The sequence below is a fragment of the Mercenaria mercenaria genome, unplaced genomic scaffold (assembly GCF_021730395.1).
Source record: "Mercenaria mercenaria strain notata unplaced genomic scaffold, MADL_Memer_1 contig_1729, whole genome shotgun sequence".
In the NCBI taxonomy this organism is placed as follows: domain Eukaryota; kingdom Metazoa; phylum Mollusca; class Bivalvia; order Venerida; family Veneridae; genus Mercenaria; species Mercenaria mercenaria.
Window position 1 is genome coordinate 41,024 of NW_026459729.1, and position 18,989 is coordinate 60,012.

The window sequence follows — 18,989 nt, forward strand, 5'->3', positions numbered from 1 at the left end:
TTTTCATGAAGATCCATTCAAAAGTATGGCCTCTAGAGAGGTCACAAGGTTTTTCTATTTTTAGACCTAATGACCTAGTTTTTGACCGTAGCTGACCCAGTTTCAAACCTGACCTAGATATCATCAAGATGAACATTCAGACCAACTTTCATACAGATCCCATGAAAAATATGGCCTCTAGAGAGGTCACAAGGTTTTTCTATTATTTGACCTACTGACCTAGTTTTTAAAGGTACATGACCGAGTTCCAAACTTGACCTAGATATCATCAAGGTGAACATTCTGACCAATTTTCATGAAGATCTTGTGAAAAATATGGCCTCTAGAGAGGTCACAAGGTTTTTCTATTTTTAGACCTACTGACCTAGTTTTTAACCACAGTTGACCCAGTTTCGAACTTGGCCTAGATATCATCAAGATGAACATTCAGACCAATCTTCATACAGATCCCATGAAAAATATGGCCTCTAGAGAGGTCAAGGCTTTTTTATTATTTGACCTACTGACCTAGTTACTTAGGGCACGTGACCCAGTTTCGAAAATGACCTAGATATCATTAAGGTGAACATTCTGACCAATTTTTATGAAGATCCATTTAAAAATATGACCTCTAGAGAGGTCACAAGGTTTTTCTATTTTTAGACCTAATGACCTAGTTTTTTACTGCAGCTGTCCCAGTTTCGAAATTGACCTAGATATCATCAAGATAAACATTCAGACCAACTTTCATACAGATCCCATGAAAAATATGGCCTCTAGAGAGGTCACAAGGTTTTTCTATTATTTGACCTACTGACCTAGTTTTTGAAGGCATGTGATACAGTTTCGAACTTGACCTAGATATCATCAAGGTAAACATTTTGACCAATTTTCATGAAGATCTTTTGAAAAATATGGCCTCTAGAGAGGTCACAATGTTTTTCTATTTTTAGATCTACTGACCTAGTTTTTGACCGCACGTGACCCAGTTTCGAACTTGACCTAGATATCATCAAGATAAACATTCTGACCAACTTTCATAAAGATCCCATGAAAAATGTGACCTCTAGAGAGGTCACAAGCAAAAGTTTACGCACGGACGCATGGACGCACGGACTGACGCACGGACGACGGACGACGGACGCTGCGTGATCACAAAAGCTCACACTGTCACTTTGTGACATGTGAGCTAAAAACACAAGTGATTTATGGATTACAGTTTTTTAACAAAAATTACCTTAGTTATAAAACTGGATATTTTTTTGCTGTTCAGTATATTTCTAGTAAGATATGTTTAAAAGCACTATATGATTCTTTATTTATTGTTTTTCTCATACATGGTATATCGGCTCCATGACGGTTCTTGTCTGTTTGTTTTTCATTTAAGGTGTAAGTCTCCAAATCATCTTTTCTGCCTGTTTCTACCACTTGCTTCAGTTGCTAAAATGCAAGTTGAGAAAAATAAGGATAAAAACTTAATTATCTGGTGCTCTTTTATGTTGTTGTTTTGCTATATTTTTATTTTTTTTTTAAATATAGGAGATTTACAACATTTTGGGCAAGTGTCAAATACTTACAGAAGCAACAGAGGCGTAGTCAAATTAGCCCTGACAGATATTTTAGATAATCAATAAATTCGGTTTTTGACTTTTCTCTTATGTGCATTTACTTCAATGAAGGCTTTCTCGTGGCAGTAAATCGTAATTAAAGACAGAAATAATAAGGACAATGTTTACAAAACAAGCAAGAAATATATTCAAAAATGATATTCGGCTTATATTCACAATAATATTGCTATCAGAATTCAATCTAACATGAGTAAAACCGAAATGGTGAATAATCGACAGCCCGACAGGATTATATCATTATCAACAAGCAAATTTGATGAATTGGTATCTCCCGCCGAAAGGATTTGTGGTGAAGAATGGCAAAACATATATCCGGCAAAAAGTAAAGGATGTTACTAAGAAGCAAATAATTTCATTAGCCAAAACCAATTTAACAGAAAATGAATGTTTTAAGTGTACATAATAAATGAATGGAATATGTTAACTGTAATAAGCTAAGATTTAATAATTAAATGGCGAGATTTGATATGTGAGCTTAAAGTGTAAGTAAATGAAATTATTATATTGTCTTCCTGTTAGTTAGCACCAAGTGTTGCTATTTAATATGTACATTTGAACTTAAAAGAACAGATGCCCTTCAGAGGGCAAAAACCAAGTTAGATATCTTGAACATGGCTGACGACGTGGTGGGTGTGGATGTGGAAGGTATGAATGTATTTTTTTTTTGGATGGTTGAGGGGGTAGGAAATCAGGTGAGGGTACGAAACTTCACAATTTGATTATAAATTTTGATGGAACAAAAAAGGGAAAAAAAATGAAATAAAAATGTTGCAGGGGAATGGGGGAGGTTGTGTGACCAAGGCAAGGGGTGCCCAGGTGTGGGTTCACAACTTTACATGTTTATGATAAATGTTCATGGAAAAGAATAAAAGAAGTTTAAAGAAATTGCTCAAATTACCCTCACGTTCTTTATGACAAAAGTGGTATATAACCAATGATAGATATAGCATCAAAAATTAAAGGGAGGTAATAAAATTTAAAGCTAAAACTGTATTTCAGGAAAGAAAAGAGATAAAAAGCAATTCTTTCTCTTTACTGTATCCATAATTGATTTTTAAGCTATTATTACTTTTTAATTAATCATCTTGATATTATTTGTTAAACTGATATATCGAGCATAAATATGTTTTAAGCACAGTTATTAACTCCCTTTTAAATGGTATAATATATCTGTTTCAAGTTTTGTGTGCATACATACACAGGGTATTCTTGAGTGTATAATATATTTTTCTTGAAGTTTGCCGCAACGTCTGTTTACGACGTTTCCCGTAATTTTTGTTATGACGTGACGTCATTGTACATTTTTTCAAAATGTAAACTGCCTGAAGATATATGTATTGAAAGCGCTTGCAGTGAAGAATTAAAATAATTGTAAAACACAGAAGTCTGCTGCTGTTTATTCCTTACAAATTGAACTTTTATATATATATATATATATATATATATGTTTTTCGGGGGTCGGGGGTGGGGGGGGGGGATGAACGGATGAGGAGTCAAAACTTGTGGATTATAAATATTGATGGAAATTAAAAATGAAAAAAAAAATGACGGGGGTAATGTGGGTAGGGTTACAACTTCACATGTTGAAGGTTTAAACATGTTTTGAGGAAAATTGAATGGAAATATGCATACAAATGTATGTATTTTTAGTGGGGAGGGGCGGGGGTGAAAGGGTGAGGAGACACAACTTCACATGTTTATAATAAATGTTCATGGAAAAGAATAAAAGAAACTTAATGAAATTCTAACCAATGGTAAGTTTGTTATGTACAAATATGTGGATTTCTATACAATTAAAGGGCAATAACTCTGAAGTTAAAAAGGAAATCCGAACAAAATTTTGTGTGCACCACCACATTATAGTGATCTAAATTCAGTTTAAGTTTCATAGTTCTAAGTCAAATCTATCAAAAATATGACGCAGAAATTGCTATATTTATTGTGCCCTATATAGTTTATACTAGAAACTTCTAAGGGCCATCACTTTAGTGTTACTTGGGCAATCTGACTGAAACTTTACGATCCGCTTAACCTCATAGTGATAAATATATATATGAAGTTTTACTAAAATATTCCCAACCACTTCTTATATATGGCTCAAGATGGACGGACGGGAAGACGGACGGAAAGACGGAAGTACTCACGGTATGACACTTAAGTGACTTTTCAATGTTAAATTTTAGCCACATAAACCCAAAAATTAGTCACATAAACCCACATTTGGACACTTTTTAGAGTCCAAACCCTAACTTGCTAGACACTCAAGTACCAATTCGTTAGCCCGGACGGACGAACGGACGGACGGACAACACCAAAACTATATCACTCCGACATTCGACAAAGCTGCTACAGGTATATATTTACGGACACCCAAGTAAAAGCGTATGACCCGATTTTGCACTGTATTAATGCAAGAAAATGATTTTAAACCCTAAATAGGGGCACCATAACTTATAACTGGCCATACAATAAAGTCATATAATTTCGTATAAACATCAGCTACTGTTTTACATTATGCAATAACAAGAGCAAGTGCACGACTTGCACTCTGCGCTACAACGTTAGCAGATATGTTGAAATCTAAATGTTCATTCAATACTAAAGCCAGATATTTATACGAGGATTGTTCAAACATGAGATGCATCTAGAACATTATCTCGCTCAATAATGCGATAATCACGAGGAAATTAAAATTATTGGGTAGCAAAACATGCTTTACATTGATACCACATCCATTAAAATCCGTTCAATTTAGCTGTGTCTATCGCTCGCTAAACATTGCCTACTCGTGTATACTAATACAAAAATGGTTGGAAGAAGGTCAGCGAACGCCGTTGAAATACGGTTCTATATTAAGAATCGTTGTATTCTTGGTATATGGTGTAAAGACATTTTTGATGAAATATGTACTGTTTATGGGCATAATGAAATATCTTTTTTGACAGTTATTCGTTGGTTTAAGAAATTCAAATGCAGGTTAGTTTAAACAGAAGATACACCACTTGGCCGTCGGCCGAAAACAGCAACGTCTGCCAGGACGGTTCCTAGAATGAAAGAAATAGTTGCTACTGATGCAAGATACACCGCTAGGCAAATAGCTAGTATGGTTAGCATCTCATTAGGAGCAGCTCATACAATTCTAAAACGTAATTTTAAAATTGGAAAGATAGGTGCAAGATGGATTCGCATTCTGTTGACAGATGAGCAGAAAAAGGCACGCGTGCAATGCGCAAAGTTGTTGCTTGAACAGTTTCCAAATGCACGGTCTTTCGCAAATGTCGTCACTGATGACAAGACATTGGTTCACTTTTTTGAGCCCAAATAAAGATTTCGAACAAAATATGGGCAAAAGACCATGCATTGCAAAGCGGACCATGAGTGACAAGAAGGTAATGTATGCCACAAGTCAGGGTCCTGCCATTCAGTTTGCTGTACCTAAAGGCAAATCCGTAAATGCGAAGTTTTACAAGACTATAGTTCTTTGAAAACTGAAGAAATATTTCAAAAATCGAAGACCCTCCATGGTTTGGCCAATGTCAGATAGCTACATGACAATGTGTAATCGCACAAGGCGTCTATTGTACAAGACTTTCTGAAGCATGAAAAGGTTATTGTGCTCCCTCACCCTCCTTATTCGCCTGACCTTGCCCCGTGTGACTTCTTTCTGTTCCCAAGTCTCAAAAATACCTTTTTGGCCGAAAATTTGTGCAGCGCAAACACCTCGGCTCTGCAATATTCCAGTGCCTTAATAATATACCTAGAAAAGACTACGAAAAAGCCTTCAAGGATTGGATTAGAAGACTGAAACTTTGCATATCTGTTGGAGGTGAATACTTCGAAAGGACCAAATAAAATTTGCTATGAAGGATACATTTTTATGTGCTTAGATGCGTTCATATTTGAACAATCCTCGTAACAATCAACCATATGACATATCTCAGTTCCAATTTTAAAAAACAAATTCAGTTCTAGCCACAGGCGGCTGTCTAAAATGAACAACATTACTCTTATTACAAGTGACAGTCATATCATTTGCATTGCACCATGAAGAGAGTGCAGTTAACAGTGAGGTATATCATTAGGGTTGCTACCTAATAAAACTATATCATCTGCGTAAAGCAGAATACAAACTTTTTCACCGCCTACATCAATTCCTATTTCAAAGGACTTCACTTCAGGTACACTGTTAAATCGTTAATATAGATGTTAACAAGTAAATGTGACAGCACACAACCCTGACGTAAGCCGGTTTTTACATCGAACCACTCAGTACTAAACTGATTTACGCGGACAGAAATAGATACATGTGAAAACAATGATTTATCTGCAATACACATCTTTCCAATTATTTCAATAATGTGCAAACGTAATCAAAACTTATCCCTGTTAATGACATCAAACGCCTTCTTAAAATCAATTTATCAATAATAATCTCCATTATGCTATACAACGAGGAAATATGCTCTAGAGTACTTCGTTTACCTGAAACCATTTTGTCTGTCTTGCAATACATTGTTGTTTTCAACCCATTTACTAAAACTGAACAAAAAAATTTGTACATAGTTGATGCAAAGGCAATACCCCTGTAATAACGGGTCTCTTGGATCAGCTATGGCAGACTTCAGAATAGGGCATGGAAAAGTTACAGCCCGGACAAGAATTTACCGGACGCACACAGGCACGCACGCATGAGGGACGGACAGAGCGATTTTAATATGCCCGCCTTCGGGACATTAAACAACCCAAACCTCCGAACCATATAAGAGTATAAGCACTACCATGATTCAAACAATTGTATTAGATTAACATGGGAAGTGTTTTATTTTAAGTAAAACTCATTTCACGAGTGAAATAATGCCTATTTGGCCCACGGTTCACGCACAAATCGAAACATTAGAATCTGTTTATTAGGAACTTATTCCGACTACACCACGAAAGCACATTTTGACCGATTCACTGCAGATCTATAAATACGCAATACGGGGAACCATTTATTCAATTTTTGAAAAAAAATTGCCAGCGCAGTTCAATTCACAAGACACAATGTAGAATCGAGAAATTCGCATTTTTTCTGAGGCTAGCCCGTGTCCGTTTTCTTTCCTTTTGCCAAAAATATCATCCCATTTGCAAGCTTTTGCATATTTAGTGTGTTTAAAAGTTCAGAAAACGTAGTAAGGAACAAAAGGTAAAAAGGCCACGAATTTAACAAATCCATCGTGATGTCTTTTTTAAATTATACAAATACGGGATTTTATGGGTACCTGATATACAGAAATTATCATTCCACGTGCAAAAGTTTTGTCCAAAGGGGATGCTGAAAAGTATGTAGTGAAATTTAAGACAACTGAAGTGAAGTATCTTTGTATCGCTGCATTTCAGAATGCAGTCTAAAGAATAAACGCATTATATTCGTTTCCAGGTAAACAACTCGAAATCATGCGAATATAAGCATGAAAAGTGTCTTATTCTACAGATCAGCTCACGCGAAAAACCCACTTTCCGTTTTTCCTCGAAGGAAAAGTCTTGCATAGCGAAGAATTCCTCCGAGTACTGCCTTATTCTAACTCGGAGTACCGATTGTTACAGTTTTATTACTTTAGCGGAATTTCGTCGAGTCACTCTGAGAAATTACTTGACGGACTCCGAGTCGAAATTATACAGGTAACACTATAATGATTTCCCGTATTTTATGGCCACTCCGCGCGACTCCGAGTCTGTAGTAAACGACTAATAGGTCATTTCGAGTGACGTGAGATGATTTCACAAAACTTAGAGGCGGTAATCCTTACCTTGATAGAATTTTATATAATCAGCTTTTTAAATTTTGTAAATTTTGAAATTGTTTCTGACCATATGAATTAGATTAAACAACATATTAATGTAAAATTGATTAAATTATTAATCATATAGAATTAAATAAACTTTCAAATGCCCACCGTTAAATAAAAGTGATTTGTTTAAATTTGATATTGAAATAATTTCTGAATTTGTGAATTAAATTTAGACATAAAGTTACGTAAAATGCACTAAATTAAGTATAATTTATAATTAGATAAACTTTAAAATAACACCCGCTTAAAAGTTAATTGTTAAGTTTGATATTGAAATACTATCTGACTCTGCTATTTAAATAAGAAATAAATTATGTAAAATGGACTAAATTTAAGAATTATATAAAACTAAACAAACTTTCAAATTACTGGCGTTAAAGAATAGTGATTTGTTAAATATCATATTGAAAAAGTTTCTGAAAGTGCAAATTAAATCCAGAAACAGATTTATGTAAATTGAACTAAATTATATAGAGCTATATAAAACTAGATATTTTAAAGATAACGGCCGTTAAAGAATAATAATCTTTCATTGAAAATAATAGGAGAAATGATTAATTTTCCTTATGAGAATGGTCTTTCACTCATTTTGAAGGAATTATAAAAAGGGAAAATAATTGCTGCCGTATCCATGCAAAAAGTCATAAAATATTATAAGTGAACAGAAAAATTGGTTTATTTTAATATAAAATAGAAAGATACTATTATAATTATTCACAAATTACTCTTTTTCGCGTATCACTACGTAAAATATAAGTATCTTGATCTAAAATCTGTCCTCAAAGGTACTCGAAGACCCAATTAAATTTGTATAGGTAATTATTTATCCGTCTCGGAGTCACTCGAAGGAATTCCATCAAGTGACTCGGGAACAATTGAAACAAATACATGTGTGTTTTCCGCTAATTGGATTTCATCTCGAATCGCTCCAAGGATTTCTTTCCTTCGAGTGACTTCGCATAAATTCTCGGAGTCAGCGAAATTCCTTGGCGGAAATTGGCTGACTCGATAAAACTTCGAGTCAGAGACTTGGTACTCGTTTTGGGCATCCTCCGAGGATCGTGTAGAATGGGGTTTCCGCTTGAGCTGATCTGTATGTGAAATTCATTCCGCGAGTGAAATAGTGCCTATTCGCAATAATATGCGAATCATAGTAATGAATAATTAGGATCTATTTATTAAAGACTTCTTTGACCTACACCACGGAAGCACATTTTCACCGAATTACTGCTATATATCACACATTCTAAATACGTAAGCAAGCAGCAGTTCCGGGCTCGGATAATGCGGAATAAAATATTATCATTTTAATTCCAGTTAAAGAGACATTTTCCTGTTTTATGTAAGCCAGTTTTTGTTTCCATTTCATTGTGGATAATTATATACTTTTCAAAGAGTTGTTGCATTTATAGAAATTTAAAGAAACCTAATACATTTGTTCATGTCCACATTTTAGCAGCCAGTCTGGAAGAAATTCCACATTGTTGACCTGTCAGACAAAAATATTCTTCAAAGATGAATGACCCCTACATTTGTTGGTGTGTTTTTACTTTACAGATCATTTCAGAACATTAGGTTATTGATGCTTTTTTAACAAAATCGGCATGAGCACGTGTTAGCGCTTTCAAAAGACTGTTTGTTTCATATACAATATAGAAAATAAAGCAAAATAAGACAGACATACATTTATTTGTATCGTACGAGTTTATGGTTTATAACAGTAAATACATGACCATTAAGTGAACTATGTTCAAAAATATATGCTTCTCAGGAGGGTTCCATTCAACTTTATCATAATTAAAATAATGAACATTTTTGCATGTTAACTTTACAACTCAATTTGATAGCACAGTGGTCAGAAAATTCATTTCCGTCAAATACTATAAGATTCTTTCACTGGTTGTAGGTGCAGATGGGAACTTCCGGTCTCGAGGGTAACCGCGTAAACAGTTACCCGAGAGCCGGATATTCCAATCTGCACCTACAGCCAGTGATAGAATCTTTTTCTTGCATACCATTTTAAACAAAAAATAAATTCAAACAAATGATTTTCTTATAGCATTTTTTTCTTATAGTAGCGTATTAACAACGAGCGGGAACTTTACGTCCGTAAACAGGAAGTACGTCATGACGTTACAGAGACGAAAACAACGCAAGAGGTCCGGTTTTCTTTTATCATCTGCAACGAAACGTTATGCTATTTCCTTAAAATAACGCTTTTTTTTAATCGAGAAATATGTTATATGGAACAAAGAGGAACTATCAAGGTATTTGTTTTTTTTATCCCGTTTTACGAAAAACATTATTATTACTACACACATCTTCTGTACATATGTAGTTCGTTATACGTCATTTACCACACGAGAGTCATCTTACACCCCGGGGTGTAAGATGGAGTTTTCCAGCACCGATGAACTCAACAGAAATCCCCGTCTGGTATGCAAGAAATGCATGTAAGTAATTTTATCATATAATCAGTAATTCATAAATAGTTAACCTGTTTCTATGAGAAGGATATGTGCCCTCTTCTAATTTACCCATTAAATTACACACGTCATGTTCTTTAAAAAGGGTCAGCCGTTTTGGCCTATAAATATTAAGACAGGAAATCAATAACTCGGTCAAAATTAAAATCACATAAATAATAGATGCGTGAATTCAGGTCACCTGCCAGGTAAACAACTGGTACACTATATTTGGCGAATAATACGGAATTCAGTTATGGCCATCACCTTTGAATGTGATGATCTGAAACGCGATATTCGACAGTACGTTGATGATAACGCGATACTATGATAACAAAAACGCGATAATACGATAGTACGATGATGATAAAGCGATATACTACCGTGTTTTCTTCATCGTATTGACGCGTATTCACCTTCGTAATATCATGATATCGCGTTTTCGTTTTTGTAGTAAAATCGTGATTTTGCAATTTTATTACCGTACTATCGTGTAATAATCATCGCACTATCGTGGCATCGTTCTGTCCGTTTTCACTGTTCGTACTGTCGCGTTATCATCGTCGTACTTTTTGTTAGTGGATATTGATGAAGATCGACAGCTGCTTTATTGGTAATGATCCGGGTAAATATACGATTAGGCATTCTAAATGATAAATGAGGCCTGAACTTTGAAAACCTGAAAATTGTTATCTATACAGATAAATCTTTTATATAAATGCATTTATGCGTTCAAAACATAGTAATTTCAAGGTCCCCACTGGTATATTGTATATTGAACCAAAAATTATTGATCTGTTATCCATGAAATTAATATTCTTATATGATAATCAGTTAACTCTTGAAGTATATATAAAACAGTACAATAAAGTGTTGTTAATTTGAAATAGCTCAGATTTGATAATTTTGTAGTTATTATTATAGTAATATGGTATGTGACTGAAATAGATCTTGGGGCGGAAAAAGTACTAAAGCTGCACGATGTCGTTTAAAGGAAGCATCCAAATTTTACCAGCTCAATGTCACTCAAGTGAATTCCGATGAACCTTGGGTATGACCCTTTTTTATTTTATGACAGCTGTTTGAATGCAGGTGACAAAAGTATTCCAAATTTCGAAGATCACGTCTCTAGTTTCTCAGATCTATGGTGTTGAAGAATATAGACACCGGGCAGACAAGTGGGCAATAAAACACAATTTGCCGCATGAGAATGGTGATAACGCGACAGTACTATGATGATAACGCGACTGTAAAATTGTAATAACGCGACAGTACGATGATAATAACGAGACAATACGATAATGATAACGCAATAGTACGATAACGAAATTGTGAAATTACGATAATATGATAATGCGACACGGTATCACGGTATTACGATGGTGGAAAAGGGAAAGTATATCGCATTATCATCATCGTACTCTTATATTATGTAACTGTAGTATCGCGTTATCAACTTCGTGTTGTCGCATATGGAGTTTCAGATCAGCACATTCAAAGGTGATGGTCGAAACAGAAATCCGTAAAACACATGTACTTTCAAACACTTAAAGTAGTCAAAAACAAACTTTCAATGAATTGATATTTCTATAAACTCTAGCATTCTCTATAGGAATGGATCATATAAATTATAAATGCAAAACAAATATGCATCTTTATCAGAATTACATCTATATAGGTTTATATAATTTGACAATCATATTTTTCATCTAAACACAACACAAAAATTCATTTAGGGTATTATCAGAATGCCGAATATCGTGGGATCGGTCATGCTCGTTGATTTTCGTCACTCTCCGTGACGAAAACCGAATCGTAGACTCGTGAGAGCTGGTGGGCTCCTTCCTCCCTGTTCATGACCTCTCCATGGACTCGTATGTGTATCGCCTCTTTAATCATCCTGGTCTTGTAATCCCACTCGCGATCAATTACTGCCACCCCACACCCAGTCTATCTGATGGTTGTTTTGATGAGCATGGTCTGTGATTGTACTTTTGTTTAGTCCAGTTAAATATTGCTTTCTTGTTGATCTTGTGTAATCCCTTTTGCTATTTTGTTCCGCATCCTTTGCATATTCTTTAATTGTAGTTCAAAATCTCTTCCAGTTTCTCCAATGAATACTTTGTTACAACTTTTGCAAGGAATCTTATACACTGTACCAGTTGTTTTTCTAATAGATCTTGCTTGTCCTTCGGATGTACCAAAATGTTGCGTATTGTCTGCTTGGATTTTATCGCAGTTGCTATATGATATTTTCTTAACACTTTCATGACTCCCTCTGTTTAGACTTTTATATAAGGTAAGATGACTAAACCTTTGAAATTGTCATTGTCTTTGTCTATTGGTTTTCCTATTTTCTTTGTGTTCAGGTCGTTCTTTCTATCTGCTTTATCACTTTTTGAAATGACCACTTTGTATATCCACATTTACCCGGAGCATCCACTATATGACTATATCGTTCCACCTGTCAAACAAAGTTCTTGTTACGTCAAGTTTACGTTGCAACAGATGGTGGGAGGAGAAGAGGAGATATTTGTCTGTGTGCGTTTTCTTTCTGTACTAATACAGTAGTAATTTCTTTCTGTACTAATACATAGTAATTTCACACTTCTGTCTGGCCTTTTAACAATCAGTGTGTCTAAGAAGGGTATTGTTCCATTGTTCTCTTCCTCGTGTGTGAATTTGATGCTGTCTATGGCATCAACAGTGTTCCGGTGGTCAGTCAGGTTTTGAGTTTTTCTCCTATTTATCTCCTTCCGGATATTGTCAACGTAACGTTTCCATAGTTGTGGTTTACATTGACGGGAGCTGTTGATATTGCCGTCTTCTCAAGCCACTCCATATATAAATTAGCAACGATAGGAGAAACGGGACTACCCGTGGCAGTGCCAAACTTTTGCAAATGTTACCCCTGAATTTAAAATAGGTAGTCGTCAAAATGAAGTCACACAATTCCATGATGTCACTTTGGGTCAATAAGGTTCTTTTCTTCAGACTGCTGTCATTTTCTAACCCGTCTCGAATGACTTCCAAAGCTTTGCCTATTGGGTTGTTGGTAAATAGGGAGACAACATCGTGTAAGGCAAAGATTTTATCCTCTTCAATCATTGTTTCACATATCTTTCCAGCTAAGTATTTCGAGTTTTTGACATGAAGTTCCGATAGTCCCACTAAAGGTCCTAATAGATCGGCTAATGCACGAGAGCTGTTGTATCCGTTTGATCCAGTGTGATCTACTATGGGACGCAACGGCCTGCCTTCCTTGTGGATTTTGGGGTGCAGTACATCCGGTGCACATTCTCTGACGTTGGATTCAAATGTCTGTATTGGCTTTCAGTGATCTTTTCCTCCTGTTTTAACCTTGTTAGCAAAGACATTAGTTTTCGTTTATACATCTGAGTAGGGTCTTTCTTTAGCTTTTCATATGCTTTTTTTTATCTGAAAACATGATGTTGACTTTTTCATCACATCATGAGGAGGCATTCATTACTACGGTGGCATTTTCTTTATCGGCCGGGAGTATTGTAATGTCATCGTCTTTCCTCATCTCATTGAGGCAATACGTTTATCTTTGCTCAAATTGGAGGTGGAAGATTTTTCTTTTTTTGAAAAGTCCTGTTACCTCAAGCTTGATCTGATCTCTTTGACTGATATCACTTACCAATAAACATGCCTTCTCCGTAGCCACGACAAAAACCTGAACTGGAATTTGTTCCGGAGAAACTGCAAAATTCAGACGTTTTGCAAGCACATTATTTTGACTCGAAGTCAGCTGTTTATCATAGATATTCTTTACATTTTTTTTTTCAACAACGTACCTGATTAATCCACTTCATCCTTTCGTAACTGTTTTCTTCCAGAAACCTGTCTAACTTTTACATATGTCGCCGTTTTGTCTATTTACATCCAAACTCTCGTGACCTCTCGACCAATGCGAGAGTCTGTGTGATGTCATCGTCAGAAGGCAACGATGTCAGTAAGCTTTCACGGGTCTACGATTTGGTTTTCGTCACGGAAAGTGACGGAAATCATCGATCATGACCCGATCTTGCGAAGTTCGGCATTCTGATGATGGCATCAGCTGAGGTCGAAACCGTCGAATAGTAAGAGAATTTTTGTGTCGTGTTTAGATGAAAAAAATGATTCCCTAATTGGATAATTATCAACGCGATAAACTTTACAGCAAGGCCACCATTATATCGCTTTTCTTTACGATAAAACTTTGGTCTTTGGCAACTTCAAGTGTCAATACCGTCCTTCAAACTCATCTATGAAATTAAAGAAATCACAAACACAGGGTTTGTTTTTTTATTTCATGAACATTCGAGAACAAATACATTAATTGTTTTTCAGAATCTTCTTAGTTAGTGAATGATTAATCATGGCTGGTATAAGTAACTTCCAGCATTCTGTGTGACATTTGGAAAATGCTCGCTGGTCCGAATTTTAGGACAAGATGATCCAACACGTGATGCATTGTAGTTAGAACATTTCCAAATGTCTCTAGTTTTCTGTTCGATCATGACTTCTCAGAATAATGGTTAAAGGCTACCACATCTGACCTAGTTTTATATCTGTCATATTTTAGTCTAAATGTTCGCTCAGTTTTATAGTGTTTGTGTATTATGGATTTTAAGCGTCTTTTCTAAGTATTAACTGTGAAATTCGCTTTACGATCTTCAGGAAAATCCTTTTTAGGAAAAAATAATTGACACATCATAGAGCACGACTAAAGTTCTTTAATATCACCACACACTGATTTAAGGTTCTCATATTCTCATATTCTGTGGCTAGACATTTGATAGTATAACGTTCATTTTGAGATGTTTTAAGATTCATAAGCTCTACTTGCTTCCACTTCAGTCATACGCGAGTTAACATCACGCAAAGACAATTCCAAAGATGACACCCATAAATCCGTAATAGAAACCTTATTTGAGAGCCATGTTAATTGCCTTTTAATAGAACCTAATCTGTTAAGTCGGCTATCAAGGGAGGTAAATTTGTCAGTCAGAAAAAATTACTCTGTCGACTGCTGGAGTTGGGATTGTGGTTGCTTTTACAGCCTGCGGTAGATATTCTCCATTTATTTGAGCCGATTTCTCACTGCATGTTGATTTAAAGGCCGTGTGTTGTTACACGTGACGTGAAATAATTTTCGCAAATCTGTCAAACAAATGGCGTTGACTTATGTAAATGCCCTGCCATTCTGACTTAACACACGGTCTACCCGAACAAGGCCTATCGACAAGAGTTCGCGGGGCTCTGACACCTCGATGGAGATGCAATTTGTCAAATAAGAGACGATAAAAAAAGTCTAGCGACTTGTTTTTACATTCGCCCATATTTGAGGATGGCCAAAACTTAGACCTCCTCGGCATTGTCAAAAACTGATTAATTGTCTAATTATCTCTACAGCAATGGTCATTTTGCGACTAACACGAGCACCTGTGGGAAATTCGCTTTAAGAGACACCACAAAATAACTGTATTTTTGTTTTATTTCCATAATGGTAATTATACATGATTTGCATGGAAATTATGAGATTTGCGAGAATTTAGTTTCAAATTGACAGTGACATATTTTAGGTTTAGTCAGTGTTTTTAATGTCTTAACATTTTATTGAATTAATGTAGTAATATGTACATAAATCAGTGTATTTAGTTAAATCTTAATGATAGTTTGTTTCTAGAGTGTAATACAGTGATTCATCAATATTCTTTAAACTATGTTGAAATAGGATTGACTGGGTATGTTTGCAGATTAAGTCGTGAAAACATATTTATTCAGGAAGGGCCTAAACTGTCCACTTGAAACTTGTAGTATAGCTGTATATATTATCTGTATTACGAGAATGATTTTCATAAAGTTTTTTTTGTGGGCGAAAAGGGTCACTAGGTCGTGGTGGGTTTTTAGTAAAAACCAAAGGGTTGCTTGAGGAAAGCATGACCTTGAACATGAATTTAACAATGAACATTTCTGGCACTGCTCGACATCTAAACTTTGTTACGATTCTTTATTTCGTCAGTAAATACGTTATCTGGTTACACAGACTGTTCAAAGTAAGATGGTTTCCGTTTTGCAGAAAGCCAGAAATCGATCAAACATGTATAAGAGGTAATTCATCGCATGGTCGCACCTTTACTAATAGAAATCACCTGATATTGATTTAATTATGCCACTGGGGGTTTATAATTTTTTTATCAAAATGTCTACCTGAAATACATGAACAAATATTGATGAGAGCTACAGCTGTTCAACTATTAATTATTACAAAACGAATCAAATGATAGTGTTTTCAATTGAAAAAAGGATTGGGTTATTCAGTACAAATTAATACTGATACTGTCATTCAGAAAATGGCCACCTCGAATGTGTATGGATAAGATATAGCTTTCAAAATATTCAATGCTGCAACAGAAGTCATCCGATTTTTGTTTAAATCATTTTTATTGAATGCCACATTAATCATCAATATTTCATGACCTTTATTTTATAGGACAAAGACCTATTCAAATGCAAAAATGCGTTTCAAACCTCAGAAAGCAATTGATGCTTTACAGCTATTTCATGTACGTTTTCATGTAGTTTGAACCTTATAGCTGTGTGTTTTTTTTTCTTTTTTTAAATAATCTTCAGACATATCACAATGCCTAATTTGTTCCTTTTACAAAAAATTAAATTTGCGTCCGAAGCAGTTCTCAACTATTATAGATTGATCGAATGCCATAATTTGCATCTGCTTGACATTGGGGAATATTATGAAGTTTCACAGCTAATAATTTAGCATGCTGTGGATTAAAGAAATTTGTCATTTTACGTATCCTTAGGTTGTTTGATATTATGAGTAATGCAGTTGGTAATGTTATAATTACATATACACGGATAGATACACAAGTCAAAAGGGTGTATTTAAAGTGCAGTATGTCAGGAAGTCATAGACTGCTTTTCTAAATGCATCAGTGCCTTTCAAAACAAGGTCATAACACTCCTTGTACCAGCTTTGAAATATCTTTAAGTAGCAGTTTCCATCTGCAGCAACTTCAAAACGTTCCTGTTCATAAGCTGCGAGGACTTGTTCTTACGTAACATTAAAGAGCCTAAGTGACTGCAATACTGATGCCTATTGGCATATACACATTAACTAATACATTTCCCATTCCTTTCCTTTTCTTTCTATGCATCAGTAAATGCACAGTCTTTATTAATCTCCATCCCACTCCCCGCCATAATTGCAAAACCCTGCCATATTTTGTTTTTGATATTTTCATCTTTGTCAATTTACTGTTTCATTAAATGCATTGCCCATGCATTCATTCTTGGGCTGTTAAATGCTTGATATCACGAAAATGCACTTGGACCGCAACAACAAACATCTCAAAGCCCAACTGCCTCGTAATATTGATGAAATAATTATTTTTCCACATTGATCGAACTGTTTGTAAGAGTAAGGGCCAGTCTGCTGGCGCGTGTAGGGTGGGGGCGGGGGGGGGGGGGGGCTCAAAACAATTTAGAATTAAAGAACTATCGATTTGACAAATATGTTCCTTTAGCATAAACCTTTATTCACATAAGTCTTTTACTACTAATTATATACTACTTATGAATATGTAAATACAACGTTTGTCTTTCTATCAATGTAATTCATTATCTCTGTGAGTACATATAGGTATAGCTTAGACATTTACGGGAGCTGCATATGGATTATAAATGAGATGTTAAAAACATCCTTGTTGTCGGCCAAACTGTTGATATGTTTTTTGACGCCTAACTCCATTCGATTAGATAAATGTACTGCTGAACATTGTAGATTATTGCTCTTTGTTTTGTAATTAATATCGTTAAAAGAAATGGCAAAATATAAATAAATTAATGTTCGTAAATATAGTTTGTTTGCTAATGTTAAAACAAACAGGTTATATCGAAATAACATTATGTATATTTCATAAATATATGCTTTTTGGAAATTTTCTTGTATCGACTAGTTTAGAAATTAATATAATATATAGTGTCATGAGAGTACTTTAGTGTAGTTTATGTTTCAATTCTGCTGAACATTTGATTTAGTAAGATAATTGTAGGTTTTAATATTTGGTATAAAATGAAATTTGAAAATTATTCATATTTAACCAATCTGTTCTGTAATGAGCTGTCTTAATATTTACCCCTTTTCCCTGAATATTTTACCGTATTCATAAGCATGAAACATACTTGACGAATGTACAAATTTCATAGCATAAGGAAGGCTAATTTAGCCAAACCGTTGGTAGTAAATAATAGTGACTTTCAGATTTTGTAGTTTTGACTACTTTTTATTATCCTTCAGTAGCAAACATGGTGACGTGAAGTGACTGTTTGATTGAAATGTTATTTAAATGGCATTTGATATGGACTGACAAAGTCTTTTTTGTTTAACTTTCATTGGTCGTTTGTGAGTTATCAGAGGTCCTCTACTTTACTAAATGCTTGTATATTTTTTTTTATTTAGAACATTATGTTCTTACAAAGTTTTACAAGTTCAAAAAAAGCTAAATGTAAATGTAAAAACGCACAAAAATGTACAAACGTTCAAATCAGGACTGAAATTCTCTACACCCCAGTTCGAATAAGATTTTAATGAAAATGCCGTCGATTTGTAGCAATGTAATACAAACAAGTTTAAAAGTTTTCATTCAAACCTGAAACTGTCTGCTGTATACATTGTTATTTGTTGTGTCAACATACTCCTGGAAACTCTCAATGGGGATAGCTTCGCAATCAAGTGTTAAGGCGTTTATCAAGGCCTTGTAGATATAAATATATTGTTCCTGCAATAAAAGATTTTTAAAAGAATCACTACCGTTACCAATAAGAAAATTGTAATGATGTCTTTAGAGTCTCACCTTGCTTGTCAGCCTGAAACTGTTTGTAGAGAGTTTGAAAAGAAATACTTCTACCAAATTACCATGAAACTTGGCTACCTGAATCAAATTTTTCAAAAGTGCCCATAATGTAATATTGGAGAAAGTAGCATCGCCCTCGTATAACCATTTAATACTTTTTGCTACTCTTTGAACATTGCTGTAAATTGATTTTTAAATCAGATC

The 18,989-nt window shown here is 34.9% G+C and overlaps 1 protein-coding gene across 1 annotated transcript in view; it reads right to left on the reverse strand.

The window, feature by feature from the left end:
• LOC128551812 (receptor-type tyrosine-protein phosphatase kappa-like) overlaps positions 1-18,710 on the reverse strand; it is a gene marked incomplete at its 5' end in the record, with an annotated part of 36,342 nt that extends 17,632 nt beyond the window's left edge. Inside the window, 2 exons of the mRNA XM_053532729.1 lie at positions 1,317-1,419; positions 18,582-18,710. Coding sequence (XP_053388704.1) covers positions 1,317-1,419; positions 18,582-18,710 — 232 coding nt within the window. The remainder of the gene's footprint in view (positions 1-1,316; positions 1,420-18,581) is intronic.
• Positions 18,711-18,989: the final 279 nt, after the last annotated feature.